The following is a 13,949-nucleotide window of genomic DNA, read 5'->3' on the forward strand; positions in this document are numbered from 1 at the left end:
GCTCAGAAGGGGAAGATGGAAGTGTGTCTGTACTTCCTGAACCCCCCCTCCCGTTTCCTTGTGTTTGTTCATTTAATTTGGGATGACAGACAAAGATGATGATTTACAATCCAAATCTTCTCTTTTAGGAAATATTTCTGGCACTGGTTTTCAATGTTGCAACCATACTTACAGGAGCTATTCTTAGACTTGTCACCGTGTCTCTTTTTCAAAGCGCCACCAGTCTTTATATAGACACCTTCTCCAATTTTGAGTTTCTTTATATAGATGCCTTCTCCACTTTTGAGTTTTTAATCGAGATTCTTCTCTCGGTTGGTGCGTTAGAGATCGTTTATTTTTACAGGAAAATAGAAACATAGGGGGCTCTTCCAGGGTAAAAACATATAGCTAAGAGCAGACGTGACTCAGACGGGGGCCGAGGGGTGGGGAGATGTGGGCAAGAATCCTCTTCTTCATCTCGGGGTCAGGATCCACCCCGGGAAGGCCCCAGGAAGCCTCAGACAGGGAGGGCTCTGGGAGAGGTCATCTGGGCTGACCGCAGGGTTCAGGCTGAGATGGTTGGGTGTGGGGGATTGGCCGTTTTCTGGGTCAGGCAGTGGAGACCCTCTGGGGTCCACTGAGCCTGTGCAGACACACAGCTGGTCGTGGTGGAGCTAAGATTTGAGCCTCAGCTAGGGCTCTTTCTGCTCTCACCTTCGCATCTGTTTGCATCAGTGGTTGGACGGTCCCCTGGTCTGTTGCAGGTTAGTCTGGGCCTTTGCTGCATGGAGGCTCCGTGACCCCAGGATGGCATTGTCCAACCTGTCAACAGGTGGCAGCACTGAGAGGGACTTCCATCAGGGCCGTGGGTCTCAGAAAGTCCGTGGAGGGGAGTGACCGCTCCTCCTAGAGCTTTCCAGGTACTTCTGATGGAATGGCTTCACTCTTTGAGAGTGGTGCCAGCCCCCAGCCTGGCATTGGTCCTTGTTTGTAAACTTGCCAGGAGAACCGTAACAACAGTTCTTCCTGTAATATATGGTTTCCTTCCAGCGTGAAACTATTAATTTGTTACCCCAGGTACTGAAGTTGCTACCAGGAAGTGTGGGGCCGACATGGCAGCCCACGTGGGGTAACTGCCCAGGACGCTGGAGTGCCATCCTGTGCCCCACCCACCCCGTCTTTACTTTCCCCACCCAGAATCTTCCTTTATGTCAGCTGTCTCGACCCTATTCTTTGCTTCTCTCTGACGTACCTCAAATTCCTTTTGAAATAAGGAGTGAAAATCAATGGATGATAAAATAAAGATTATAAATGGTCTTGGTGCTAAGCTTGCTGCTGGGGATTCCTAGATGGAAGAGTGGTCTTGCCCTGAAGAGTGGGCGGACTTAGGAGGGTAAATGCAAGCAAATGGCAACAGCAGCACGTGTCACGTAGGGCAACAGAGGCGGGTGAAATGCACAGAAGTACCTAAATGGGGAAGGTGATCAGGGCAGGCTTTTAGGACGAGCGGTCCGTGAGCTAAATTAAAAGGTGAGCTGTTTGCAGGTGGGGAAGGGCCACAAAAATCTCCAGCACGACACAGCTGGTTGGTGATTACCAAGTGTCAGCCGTTAGGGAAACTGGGGAGAAATGGCAGAGGAAATACACCTGCCGTTAGGGGGGGTGCCTCAGGGCTAGAGTGACCCTGCTAGACCTGAAGTGTAGAGATGGGCGGAGCCCGCAGACAGTCACCGAACATCAGCTGCATGTGTGGCCACGCTGTTCCAAGGGCCAGAGATCCAGTCCTGAGCAGAGCAGGGCCCCTGCCCTCAGGGAGCTAGTGTCTGGTGTGGGAGACGGACAGTTAATGAACACGTGACTGATGTACAGTTTGTCAGCTGGAGCCAGGTGGTAATGCGTGCTCTGGAGAGAAATAAAGCGAAGAGGTCAGAAGCGCCTGGGGTGAGGGTGGTCATATTTGAATGGGTGGTCAGGGCAGAGACCTACAGGGTGTGTGGGAGCTGCTGTGTGGCGGGGCAGAGGCTGTGCAAAGGCCCTGTGGCAGGAGCAGGCATGGCATGTTGGAGTCACAGGAGGCTAGTGTGGCTGGAATGGAGGATCGTGATGGGAATGGACATGAGATCAGAGAGTGTCGAGGGTCCATCAGGCAGTCTGTGGGCCTCTGTAAGGACAGCAGCTTGTAGTCTGATGGAGACAGGAGCCATTGGAGGGTTTTGAGCAGAGGAAGGACTCAATCTGACCGATGTCTTAGAAGGTTCACTCGCTGCTCTGCGTGGATGGCGGGGCCAAGGAAGAGGCAGAGATTGGTCAGGAGCCTGTTCCATTAATCCAGGGGCTGGAGTGAGGCATGGTCAGGGTCTGGTCACATTTTGAAGGGAGATGTACAGCCTAGAAGGTTCTTTCTGGTGCTGCTGCTGACACTGGAAAGAGGCTAACATTGTGTTCCCTGTTTCTAGGCCAGCTCGTCGTTTATTCTGAGGCTTTCTCTCAGGAAGCCCCCTGCTGCTGGGCACCATGACTGTGAGGGGGGCCGCGCTGGCCCCGGATCCAGCGTCGCCCACCACGGCAGCAGCCTCGCCCAGCATCTCTGTGATCCCTGAGGGCAGCCCCACGGCCATGGAGCAGCCCGTGTTCCTGATGACAACCGCTGCTCAGGCCATCTCTGGCTTCTTCGTTTGGACAGCCCTGCTCATCACCTGCCACCAGGTACCCAGGCCAGGCGAGCCAGCAAGCCCCAGCCCTCCGGGGGTAGGGGAGTGGTGGTCCCGAGAGGTTTCTAATCCAACATAGTGTTAGTTAGGCCAGGCCAGGCTACACTGCAGTAACAAATAAGCCCGGAATCTCAGAGGCTTCCTCTGGGGAGTCAGGTTCTCACTCAGCCAGCCCAGTGCCTGTCAGTTTCCATTCTGTGGCTCCAGCATCTTATAGTTGCAAGACACCATCTATCTGACAACTGCAGGGAGGGGTGTGTGTAGAAGGTACTCTGAATATTTAACCTTCTCAACCAGAAAAGGCCCACCTTCTGTGGGCCAGAACTTGTCACGTGTCCAGCCCAAGCTATAGGGGAGCCTGGGAACTGTGTACAGAGTAGCAGTGACCCCTTTGTAGATGAGAAAGTTGAGACCCAGAGAGGAAAGAGGGAGGGGACACTAGCCTAGTCATGTACAAGTTGGTGGCAGAGCTGGGATAGAAGTCAAGTTCCCCATCCCCCGGGCTCGCCATCCCAGGGGACGCTGCCATGGGCTGTGACGTGCCTTGGCTGCCCAAGGAAGAAGGTTTGAAGGCTGTTCCGTGGAGAGGGAGGCTGAGCCCGTTCCAGTTCCAGGGTTCCCCGTCCCTGCTAGAACCTGATTGCTTCCCAGGCGGCTAGCTCACAGCAGATGGGAATCGCTTCGTCTTCCTCCTCCCGAGCACAGGGCTTGGCTGGGCCAAGCATGAAGTCATGGGAGCTGGGACAAGGGAGACTCTGGCTGCTGCGACTGTTGCATCGTGGTTAGAGCTGTTCTTGGCATTTGCGTGCAGCTTTTATTTTTTCCCCTGCTTTCTAAAAACTGCATTGCATTCTCCCAACTTGCCAGCGAGGCCGGCAGCGCTGCCCCTGTTCAACAGATGGGAAAGTGAGACCCAGAATGAGGCTGTTGCTGCAGCCACTCAGCCAGAAAGGACTTCCACCTTCTGTGGAAGGGAGGGTCCCGTCTGTCCCGCCCTCTACACCATAAGTTAGTTAAGCAACAGGACAGGGTGGGCCACCACCTGAACACCTGTTTGTTAGCTCCATGCCCCAAGGGCAAGTGTTTAGAAAGTCCTGGAGGTGGAGGGACAGTACATGCATGTCAGTCGACTCCTGCATCAGGCACCTGGTTCCCAAACCCAGACATGCACACATCCTGGTCCCCAGGGAGCATGTCATCGCTGTGGATCCCAGCTCATCCCTGACTGATTTGCATAATCTTGGGGGTGACCTCGTGGCCCTGGGTCTGCAAGGCAGCCTGGGCACCACCGCATGCAGCTTGCGGGCTTCACGCACCCCTTGGTCGGACGCTTATAACAGCCTCACCCGGGAAGTGTATGTCATCACAGTGGAGAGAGAAGGATGCGAAGGCTCAGGGCTGAGTTATATGGTGGTCCCTGTGCTAGTTGAGGGCAGAGCCGGACGCGGGCGGGCTCCTCCTCCCGTGGGGGTGGGCGGGCCGTGGGCCCTGGGGCTCCGGCTGACCGGCCCCCTCCGCCCGCAGATCTACATGCACCTGCGCTGCTACAGCTGCCCCAACGAGCAGCGCTACATCGTGCGCATCCTCTTCATCGTGCCCATCTACGCCTTCGACTCCTGGCTCAGCCTCCTTTTCTTCACCAACGACCAGTACTACGTGTACTTCGGCACCGTGCGTGACTGCTACGAGGGTGAGGACGGCTCGGGCGGCAGCCAGAGGCTGTGGGGGGCCTGGGAGCTGTGCACCCCCACTTTGTCTGGGGGCTAGAAGACTCTCTTCTCGGCTTCCTTCTGGAGGGGCCACCTGTCCCTTCTTGAACCCCTTCAGGGTTTTCCATCCCTAGGTTTTCAGGTCCCAGCACACGTGTAACCAGGTGTCACCTGCTGAGACGCTTCGCAGCATGGCCCCCAAACACCTGCACAGACACCCAGGATCAGGGCTCCTTTCTCAGTGCCGGCATCTCTGGTGGGGATGGGGGCAGCAAATAAGTGGCTCATTGGTAGACAGAAAGGGCTTCCTTTCTGTGGAAGGGAGGGTCCTATCTGTCCTGCCCTCTGCACCATAAGTTAGTTAAGGGACAGGGCGGGGTGGGCCACCTGTGTTTTAGCTCCACAGCCCAGGGACAGGTGTTTAGAAAGTCGTGGAGGTGGAGGGACAGTACATGCATGTTAATCGACTCCTGCATCAGGCACCTGGTTCCCAAACCCAGCCATGCACACCAGTCCCTAGGGAGCATGTCATCGCTGTGGTTCCCAGCTCATCCCTGACTGATTTGCATAATCTTGGGGGTAACCTCGTGGCCCCGGGTCTGCGAGGCAGCCCGGGCACCACCACACACAGCCTTCACGTACCCCTGTACCACGAGGTACAGGTGGGTAAGGGGCTTGTCCGGCGTGTATGGTAAGGTAGTGTAGTGGCAGGGCTGGGCCTCCCTCCCTGTGTGTCTTAATCCTGAGGGCTTTGTCCCAGGAGGAGCTCGCTGCCTTTCTGGGGGCAGTTCTCATTTGTGGTGAGGACACTTGACTTGCTCCTGTGCCGAGCTCCAAGCATCCGGCCAGGCCCCATGCTGGGCTCCGGGCAGGACAGCCCTCACCCCGCCTGCCGTCCAGGAATCTGTGCAGCCTAAACAGTCAGCACAAGGAGACAGGGGTGCTCTCTCCCAGTGGCCCTGGCTAGGGTTGGTGCGGCGGTGGGGCAGGAATCAGGGTCTTAGAGATGAGTTGGCATCTGCCAGGCAGTGGCATGGATGAGCATTCATTCTGGGCAGAGAGGAATCTCAGTGTGCCAGTTTGGGGGTGCTGGAAGCTGTAGGGGAAGTTGGGGGCCAGCCATGGCCAGAGGAGAGGCCAGTGGCTGGAGGAGATGGACCTGGGAGGCAGGGATGGGGACATACACAGCCTTGGGGGCATAGAAGGAAACAGAGGCTTCCTTTTTTACTGGTGATACACAAGAATATGACATGACTGGAAATTGCAGTTTAGAAAATCTCCAGGTGCTGAGTGGGTGAAGGAAGGGGAGGCCAGAGACCCCAGGACAGGTTGCAGGCCAGCGATGCTTCTGCCTGTCCCTAGGCAGGCCAGCAGGGAGAGGAAGGAGGACCCTTGAACTCAAGATCCCTGCTCTGACGCCCACCCTCCTCAATGGTTCTATGCTTTCCTGTCTCCTCCCCGTACCTGCGCCGATGGTTTCGGGTAGAATGACCAAACATGGTTTTCCTTATGCCGAAGCTCTGACCACGACTAGTTATCTGCTTCCCAGACCCCGGGGCAGGGGAGCGCTTTGCCCTGGCCCTGGATATTGGAGTGCAGCATGCTTGGCCCCAAAGAAGCTAGAGTCTCCTCTCATCTCACTTTGAACCTGTGTATCCCTGAAGACTCGCAGGGCACAGGAAGTGGCCTTTGAACTTGAGGAAGAATGCAGGCACCGGGTGGGCCCCGCCGGCCCTGCAGCACCGCTGGCCTCCTTTCCCACCCAGCACAGCACATCTGTTTTCCCAGTACCAGCAGAGCTCTTTCGTCTTGACTCCAGCATCCCCTCAGAAAGGCCTTCCCGTGGCTCTGGCTCCCAGCCCCTGTTGCAGTTAAGCATGGACAGCGTGTGAGCCTGGACTGTCAGCTCCACAAGAGTAGACACGGGCAGAGAGCCCGGGTGATAGAGCCAGCAGGTGAGAGGTGCTCACGCCATCTGTATTTTTTGAACGAATAAGGGAAGACTCTGTGCTTCCACTGCAGGGGGTGCAGGTTCGATCCCTGGATGGGAAACTAGTAAGAAAGTGTGTGCAGCTTGGCACAGCCAAAACAAGAAAAGACTTTATTAAACACCTGCTATGCACCTTGCAGTCGCCCACATGACTGCCTCACTGAGTCCCCAGGCTGGAGTCCCTGCCCGGCTCCATCAGGGGAGAACGTGGCAGCTGGGCGGGGACCTTAGAGCCTGATGTTCCTGGAAGCGGTGGATCCCCAGGGAAACCGCTGGGCACCTAGGCAGTGGTAAAGCCTAGGGACGGGGACGGTGGGCTCCCTTTTCTGTTCAGCTGCCAGCCTTGCCATGGTGCCCAGGAGCAGCCTCTGCCCACTGGTTTCTTTGGAAGCAAAAAGCACTTCCTACTGGGGGCCTGGGGTGGGGCTATCCTGTGTGATGGGGGGATACGTATAGGCTCCCTTCTCTCCAGGGCCCTGAAGACTGGGGCTCACGGCAGAAGTGGGGACCACCCGGGGCCTCCAGCCCATCTCACTCTGGGTCCCAGAGCCGGCAGCAGATGGTCGGCGGCTACTCCATCCCAGAACCCTTTTGTTCAGGTCCAGCCTGTCCCATCCTTCCAGCCACACGAAGGTCCTCACAGGAAGCCGGCCGCCCTGCGAAGCACATCTCCTAGCAACGCTATTATCCGCTTGGCCTCTCCGAAGGAGTTTACAAACAGCGCAGCAGCTGCCGTGGAGTTCAGGCTGCCCCCCGAGTCCACCAGCTCGCAGTGTCTGAGTCGGTGGGCTGGGCCCTGACCTGGCCTTTTCCGCACCTCCCTCTTGGTGCTCTTATCTGCAGCTGCCCGCAGGAGCTGCCCCCACAGAGTTGGTGATGGGGCGTGTCTCTTAAAATTCAAAAAGAACCGCCCCCCCTTCACCTTCATTCTCCCTCCCACCCTTCCTCCCAAAACTCAGGAAGGGACACGAATCGACTGGGCTGGGGGCCTCTTATTTCAGATAGAACCTGCCTGTTGTGTAGGCCGGCTCAGAGCCAGACTCTCTGTCGGGCCTCTTAGAGACATCTGCTTTTTTTTTTTGAACAAAATTAAAACAACTGAAATTTTACTTTTATTGAAGTAATATATGCCCTTGGTTGAAACAAAACTCCTTCTCACTCTCAAAGTCATCCTACTTTCAACTCTTTAAACTGGTTTCATTTGCTCGAGTGACCTAAAAATAGGCTTTTACTGTTATTTCTTAGTGTTTCAGTTTTACGTAGGATTATGTAGTGACTTCCTGCTGCGGAAGGCTTTTAGTTTTGGTTTTGGGGTTTTGTTTTTGGTCATGCCGCGCAGCATGTGGGATCTTACTTAGTTCCCCAACCAGGCATTGAACCTGTTTCCCCTGCAGTGGAAGTGCAGAGTCTTAACCACTGGACTGCCTGGGAAGTCCAAGGAAGGCTTTGAGCTAGGTATCTTATCTCCAACGACAGCACAAACACACACGTTTTCTTTCCTTCCTCTCTTTAATGTGATCGCATCCTGATTTTCCTTAGTCTGTGTGCAGTGTGAGGATTATACATCTGTAACTGTTGTTCAGGGCTCAGCCTTACAATGACCCAAGACGACATTTCCTTCTTCAGCTTTGTTTTCCCTCTGGTTACTACTTGTCTGCCTCTTTGGCTTGCTGTTTTGTGTTTCTTATCATTAATTTATCCCCCTAGCACTATAGTTGAATAAAACAGGAAGCCTTCCTGTCAGTCTCCTAGCTCCGGGTGTTCCAGGCGGCGATCCTCCTGGAGCCCCGCCCTTCTCACTCCCATCTGGACTGGTTGTCCTCGGTGCCTCTTAGTTTTCAGCTGTGATCCTGGGTCTTTCCTTCACTGTCAGTCCAGGAATCCTGCCATCTTTCCTGTCCTGAACCGCCTGTTCCCTGGGTGCTGTCTTTTCCGCGTTTGAGGTTTGCCCTTTTTGGTGAGCACACATCTTCCAGGGGCTTCCTGAGACGACAGGTTGCATGGGAGTTCTGTTTTCTGAAATCTGAACATTATCTGCAAATATCTTTATTATAATGTTTAAGTTCGTTGGTGTTTGGTGGAAATATGATTTCTGAATTGAAAATCATTCTCCCTCTGAATTTTGAAGGTGTGTTTTTAACTGTCTCTTAGCTTCCAGTGTTGTTTTTGGAGAGTCTGCTGGATCCTTAATGCTTGTATGTAACTCTTTTTTTTTTTTCTCCTAGCTTTTTAGGATCTTGCCTTTATCCCCGTTGTTCTGAAATCTCACAAGAGATGGGGTGTTCATTGTGCAGGGCATCTGGTGGGCACTTTCAGTGTGGCTACAACTCATGTCCTAAAGTTCTGGGAAATTTTCCTGAATGTTTCTTTGATAATTCCTTCCCCTTCACTTTATCATCCCTTTCTGGAATAAGTTAAGTAGGACATTGCACTTTTGGATTGAGCCTCAAATTTCCTTTACAGTTTCTTGGCATTTTCCATCTCTTTCTTTGTTCCGCTTTCTAGGAATTTTTCTGATTATGTTTTAAATCTTTACCTTTGAGCTTTCTGTTGAAGGTTTTATTTCCTTTATCATGTTGTAAAATGTCAGGAGCTCTCCCCTGCTCTTTTTCCCTTGTTCCTGGTTTTGTTCTTCTCTATCTGGGGATGCTAAGTACATTTTTCTTCTATTCCCCGCATTATCTCTGTCTCTTGAGTTTCTTCCATTTGATTGTGTACTTTGCTCTTTGACCTTTGAATAAGAAGCGTTCCTCAAATGTCTGGTGTTCTTGGCTTTTTTTTTTTTTTTAATATATTTGAGAATGGGGCTTGGGCTTTTCAGGTGGCACAATGGTATAGAATCTGCCTCCCCGTGTGGGAGATACAAGAGACATGGGTTCAAACCTTGAGTCAGGAAGATGCAAGAGACATGGGTTCAAACCCTGAGTCAGGAAGATCCCCTGAGTCAGGAAATGGCAACTCACTCCAGTATTCTTTCTTGGGAAATCCCAGGGGCAGAGGAGCCTGGCAGGCTACAGTCTGTAGGGTTGCAAAGAGTCAGACATGACTGAGCACACACATAAGTAAAGGAAATACCAAGTACACGTTGGAGCCCAAAGTAAGAAATCTAAAACGGTGGAAAAGAAGAATGGGTCTTAAAACTGCTGGGCCTTGTCCCAGTTGGGTGGAGGATGTGGATAGGACGTGGGACATTTCCTCTGCCTTTTATTTACCTTTTTTTTTTTTTTTTTTACTGCAGCATATGGGATCTTATTTCCCTGACCCGTGTTTGAATCCGCACCTCCAATAGTGGAAGTGGGGCATCTTAACCACTGGACCACCAGGGAGGTTGCTCCTCTGCTGTTTGCTTGCAGTGATGGGGTAGACATTATATGAAGGCTCCTTGATTCTGGGCCTGTTTCCCCAGAGAATAATGTTCTCATCGCTTTCTAGGAGGACGAAGCTGAGGGGCTGAGCTATAGCTGGGAAAGGGCCCTGGACATCTTCCCTTCATGTTCAGACTTCCCGTCTATATTTTCTGCAAGTCTCTTCATTGCTGCCCTTAGCTGGGCCAAGTTCTGTGAGGGCAAAAGCATCTCAACTGTCTCGAAAGGAAAAAGCCAAGAGCACCACATGGAGACTTGTAGCCGGTGTTCGCATCTGTACCCACAGCCATCAGAGCTGCCTGGCGTGCCTGGTCACACAGGTTCCTGGGGTTCTTACTGGCTCCTTCCTGTCCCCAAGTCAGTGGCCATGCCACACCTTCCAGAGCTTTTGTGACATCCTTCTGCCTCATGGCGCCTGCTGCTTCTGGGGCCATGTCCTTGCCTTTGAAGGTCTATACCTTTCCCCCCAATTCCTTCTCACTTCAGGGCCATTTCAGGGGAGAATGGAGGTAAACCCTGTGCATTGGAGCTAGTGATTCCATTATCTAGGCAGAAGTGGATGCTTGCCCAGTGCCCCTAATGGAAGTGTTAGTTGCTCAGTCGTGTTCGATTCTCTGTGACTCCATGGACTGTAGTCCACCAGGCTCCTCTGTCCATAGAGTTTTCCAGGCAAGAACACTGGAGTGGGTTGCCATTCCCTTTTCCGGAGGATCTTCCTGACCCAGGGATTGAACCTGGGTCTCCTGCATTGCAGGTAGATTCTTTACCACTGAGTGTCTACCACCTGGTAAAGGCCAGAATTCACAGAGCTGGGAGTGGAGCACCAGGGTGTACAGGGCAGGCAGATGGTGAAGGGGTGGGATCCAGCCCCCTTGCCTGCATTTAGTGTTTGACTGGGGTAGGGGGTTGCCCCTAAAGATGACTCTGAGACACCCTGGGGAGTATGGTGGTTGGAGAGGCGCAGGTGGCCGAGCTCAGATGGGGGAAACGCTTCCACAGCTGCTCTGTATGGGCACTGTCTTGTTAATAAGGTTTGTGTGGCACTTCACAGTTCAGCACGTGTGTTTCCAGTACTGTTAGCTCATTCTGTCATCTCAGTTACCTGGCAGAGTATCTGTTATCATCCCCATGTTTCACATGTGAAAAAAAATTCACATAGGCTAAGAAATTTGCCCAAGTTGTGACCTAGAGAGTAACTGCCAAAGGCCAGACTCTGGTCTGGGTCTCTGAGGTCCAGGAATTGCTCTGTGGCCAAGCTTGGGGAAGGAATACAGGACAAGGTTCTTCCCTGCAAAAGTGTGAACTCTTGTTAAGGGAAGAGGTGTTACATGCACGAGAGGAATAAAGACTGATGCTTCTTTCACCCAGTTTCCAATTTGGGATGAACTTGGATTCCTGGATTCTGGTCCAAAGTGAAACTTCTTCCCAGGTGGGGAGAGTGCAGTTGAGGACCACCAGCTTGAGGACCACCAAAGACTCAACGACCAGTGTGCTGCCCGCAGGACTCACGGGGCTGGTAGTGGCCCTTGCTGGTCACGGCTCTGAGAGAGCCAGGAATCAGAAGAGCTCAACTCATCAGGATAGACAGGCAACCAGAAGAAACCAATGAACACAGGGATCGGAGTCAGATTTTTGGGTGGCAAGGAGCAGCAGTGAGCAGGAACAGCAAAGGGCAGAAAAGCCACGAGGGAGGAGGAGCAAGGACCAGTGCAGCGGCTCAGAGTTCGGGGTCAGTGCTGAGGGAAGACCCCACCCGCCTGGCTGTAGCACGTGCATCTGTTATTGTCCATGATGATCAGCAGCCACTGGAAAAGCGGGAAAGAATGTTCGGGTGCCCCCTGTTTGCTAAGCGGTTGAATGTGGTCTTTTGCCTCTGATTGTGTGCATTTGTCTCTAGTTCATTTAAGATTTGGTGTCTAGAATGGAGATGGAAGTTCCAGGTACCTGACTATCCAGGGTGAGTGAGAAAGAGAGAGAGCCCATTCTTTCTCTTATGCTGGATGCTCCTTATGGGCCCCTGTGGTCACTTGTGTGTCTGGGGTCTCTCCAGGGAACCAGAATGGGAGCTGTGGTCAGAAGCGTGGTCAGGTGAGAACCCCCCACTGTTAATCTTTTTTGCTCTTGTGACGTTCAGGGCTAGCTTATCTCTGTGTTTGTTCCCTGGCTGTGTGTTGAGCTGTCCATTTTAAACACACATGCTGGAGCGTGGGGGTGGTATTTTTCATGGCTCTGTCATTTCCTAGGAAGGGCATTGATTTGTCCAGATGGTCAGTGGGTCTTGGTGTGGGCTGGTTGAGTCATCTCCAGGAGATTCTGTCTTGTTTCCCTTCTCCAAGATGCATTATCAACTCACTAATGATTCTTTTAACAGAAACCATCAGCAGATCGGGATTTTACAGACTGTCTGGCCCCAGAGCACTGATCAAAGGTCAAAAATCCTGAATTGGGAGAGATGGATGAAGTTTGGTGATCTCACCAGTTGAATGCAGAGCTGCATATGGACAGAGAGCTGGACCACATAATTCAGGAGCGGGCTGACGTATGTTGCAACACAGGAAAGGATGTGAGCTCAGGCACCAAGCTCTTCCCAGAAGTGGATTGCAGGATAGCCTAGTCGGTGGTTCTGGACAGAGGGGCAGAGGAACCTTGGGCCCTGTGGCCTCTCCCTTGGACTTTGGTGACCGGAAATCTGATTACCTTGGGGAAGGTACAGCTTCCCAGCCCGTGAGAGGCTGAGCACCCTGAACGCAGGACTCAGTGAGGGCCGCACCCACAGCCCTCCTCTCTGAGCCTCACCTGGAGCTGTGGCCTGTGTCCATCCATTCGTTTCTTCGTTGCTGATTGAGTGTGGAAGTGCCAAGCCCTTTGATCGCTGTTGGGGGTGGGCTTCGGGTCCTGCCTGCAAGGTGTTTACAGAAGACAGTGGGTACCACTGTGCAGTATTCACTGTAAGCCCAGCCTCGTAGATAAGGCATCACACTCTCAGCCCTGAGCCCCGTCCTCACCGCAGCCCCCACCTGGAAGGAGCTGTTATCCCCGGCTTAGAGATGAGGAAACCGAGGCCCAGAGCACTGAAGAAATTTGCCACACAGCTCCTAAGTGGTGGGACACGCAGGCAATCTGGCTCCAGGCTCCGTGGCTTGTGCCTGTTTTATGCTGCCTCTTGTACTTGAAGGAGCAGGCGTATCCACAGAGATTGTGGGGTGTGATATGAGCATGGCGATAAGACAGGGAACCAGCCAAGGACAAGGTGGCGTTGCAGCTGGGTCTGCCTCCGGGATTTAGCAGAGCGACCTGAATGTACCCCCAAGGGGAGGCCTGAGAGATCGTGGCATGACGTGGGGACTCCAGAAGAGGTTTTATGTGCATCCCGCTCACTTGGCTGTATACGTAACTACCCCAAAACAGGCTTGTGGAAACAGCAGTTTATTTTGTCCACGAGTACTGCAGGTCAGGAATCGGACAGGGCACACTTGGGCCTGAGCTGGAGAACTTGAAGCTCGGGGACGGATCACCTGATGTCTGGTTTACTCACGTTGCTGGCGGTTGGTGCTGGTATCAGCTGGGGGCCTGGGTTCCTGCCACATGAGCCTCTTCATGTGGACTCTTCACATGGACCAGTGTGGGCTTCCTCTTGGCATGATGGCCGGGTCTAAGGGCCAGCATCACAAGAGAGGATAAACCAGAAGAAGGAGGCCTTTTCTGGGCTTCCCTGGTGGCTCAGTGGTAAAGATCTGTCTGCCAATGCAGGGGACGTGGCTTTGATCCCTGATCTGAGATGATCCCACGTGTCTTGGAGCAGCTAAGCCCATGCACCACAACTGTTGAGCCTGTGCTCTAGGGCCTGTGTGCTGCAACAGCTGAAGCGCATGCACCCTAGAGCCCATGCTTCCCAATAAGAGAAGCCACCGCAATGAGAAGCCCACGTGCCGCAACTAGAGAGGAGCCCCGTGCTCACCGCAACTAGAGAAGAGCGTGCACAGCAATGAAGACCCAGCATGGCCAATAAATAAATTTTCTGAAAAGTTATAAAGAAAGAAGCCTTTTCCAACCACAACATCATATGTCAAAAAGCTTTGCTTCCGCTATGGTCTCCCCGGTTCACCCAGATTCGAGAAGAGGGAAGAAAACCCCCATCTCTCAGCAGAGGAGTGTCAGTGTCAGGATGTGGCTGTCTTTGGGAAAATACCATTGA

General features: G+C 53.1%; 1 protein-coding gene across 3 annotated transcripts in view; it reads left to right on the plus strand.

Annotated features, from left to right (window-relative positions):
• TMEM184B (transmembrane protein 184B) overlaps positions 1-13,949 on the plus strand; it is a 50,298-nt gene that overhangs the window by 23,026 nt on the left and 13,323 nt on the right. For all 3 annotated transcript variants that reach the window (XM_055566919.1, XM_055566933.1, XM_055566929.1), the window contains exons 2-3: positions 2,436-2,685; positions 4,215-4,380. In XM_055566919.1, coding sequence (XP_055422894.1) covers positions 2,494-2,685; positions 4,215-4,380 — 358 coding nt within the window. In that variant the 5' untranslated portion in view covers positions 2,436-2,493. The remainder of the gene's footprint in view (positions 1-2,435; positions 2,686-4,214; positions 4,381-13,949) is intronic.

Source organism: Bubalus kerabau, chromosome 1 (assembly GCF_029407905.1).
Source record: "Bubalus kerabau isolate K-KA32 ecotype Philippines breed swamp buffalo chromosome 1, PCC_UOA_SB_1v2, whole genome shotgun sequence".
NCBI classification, from domain to species: Eukaryota; Metazoa; Chordata; class Mammalia; order Artiodactyla; family Bovidae; genus Bubalus; species Bubalus kerabau.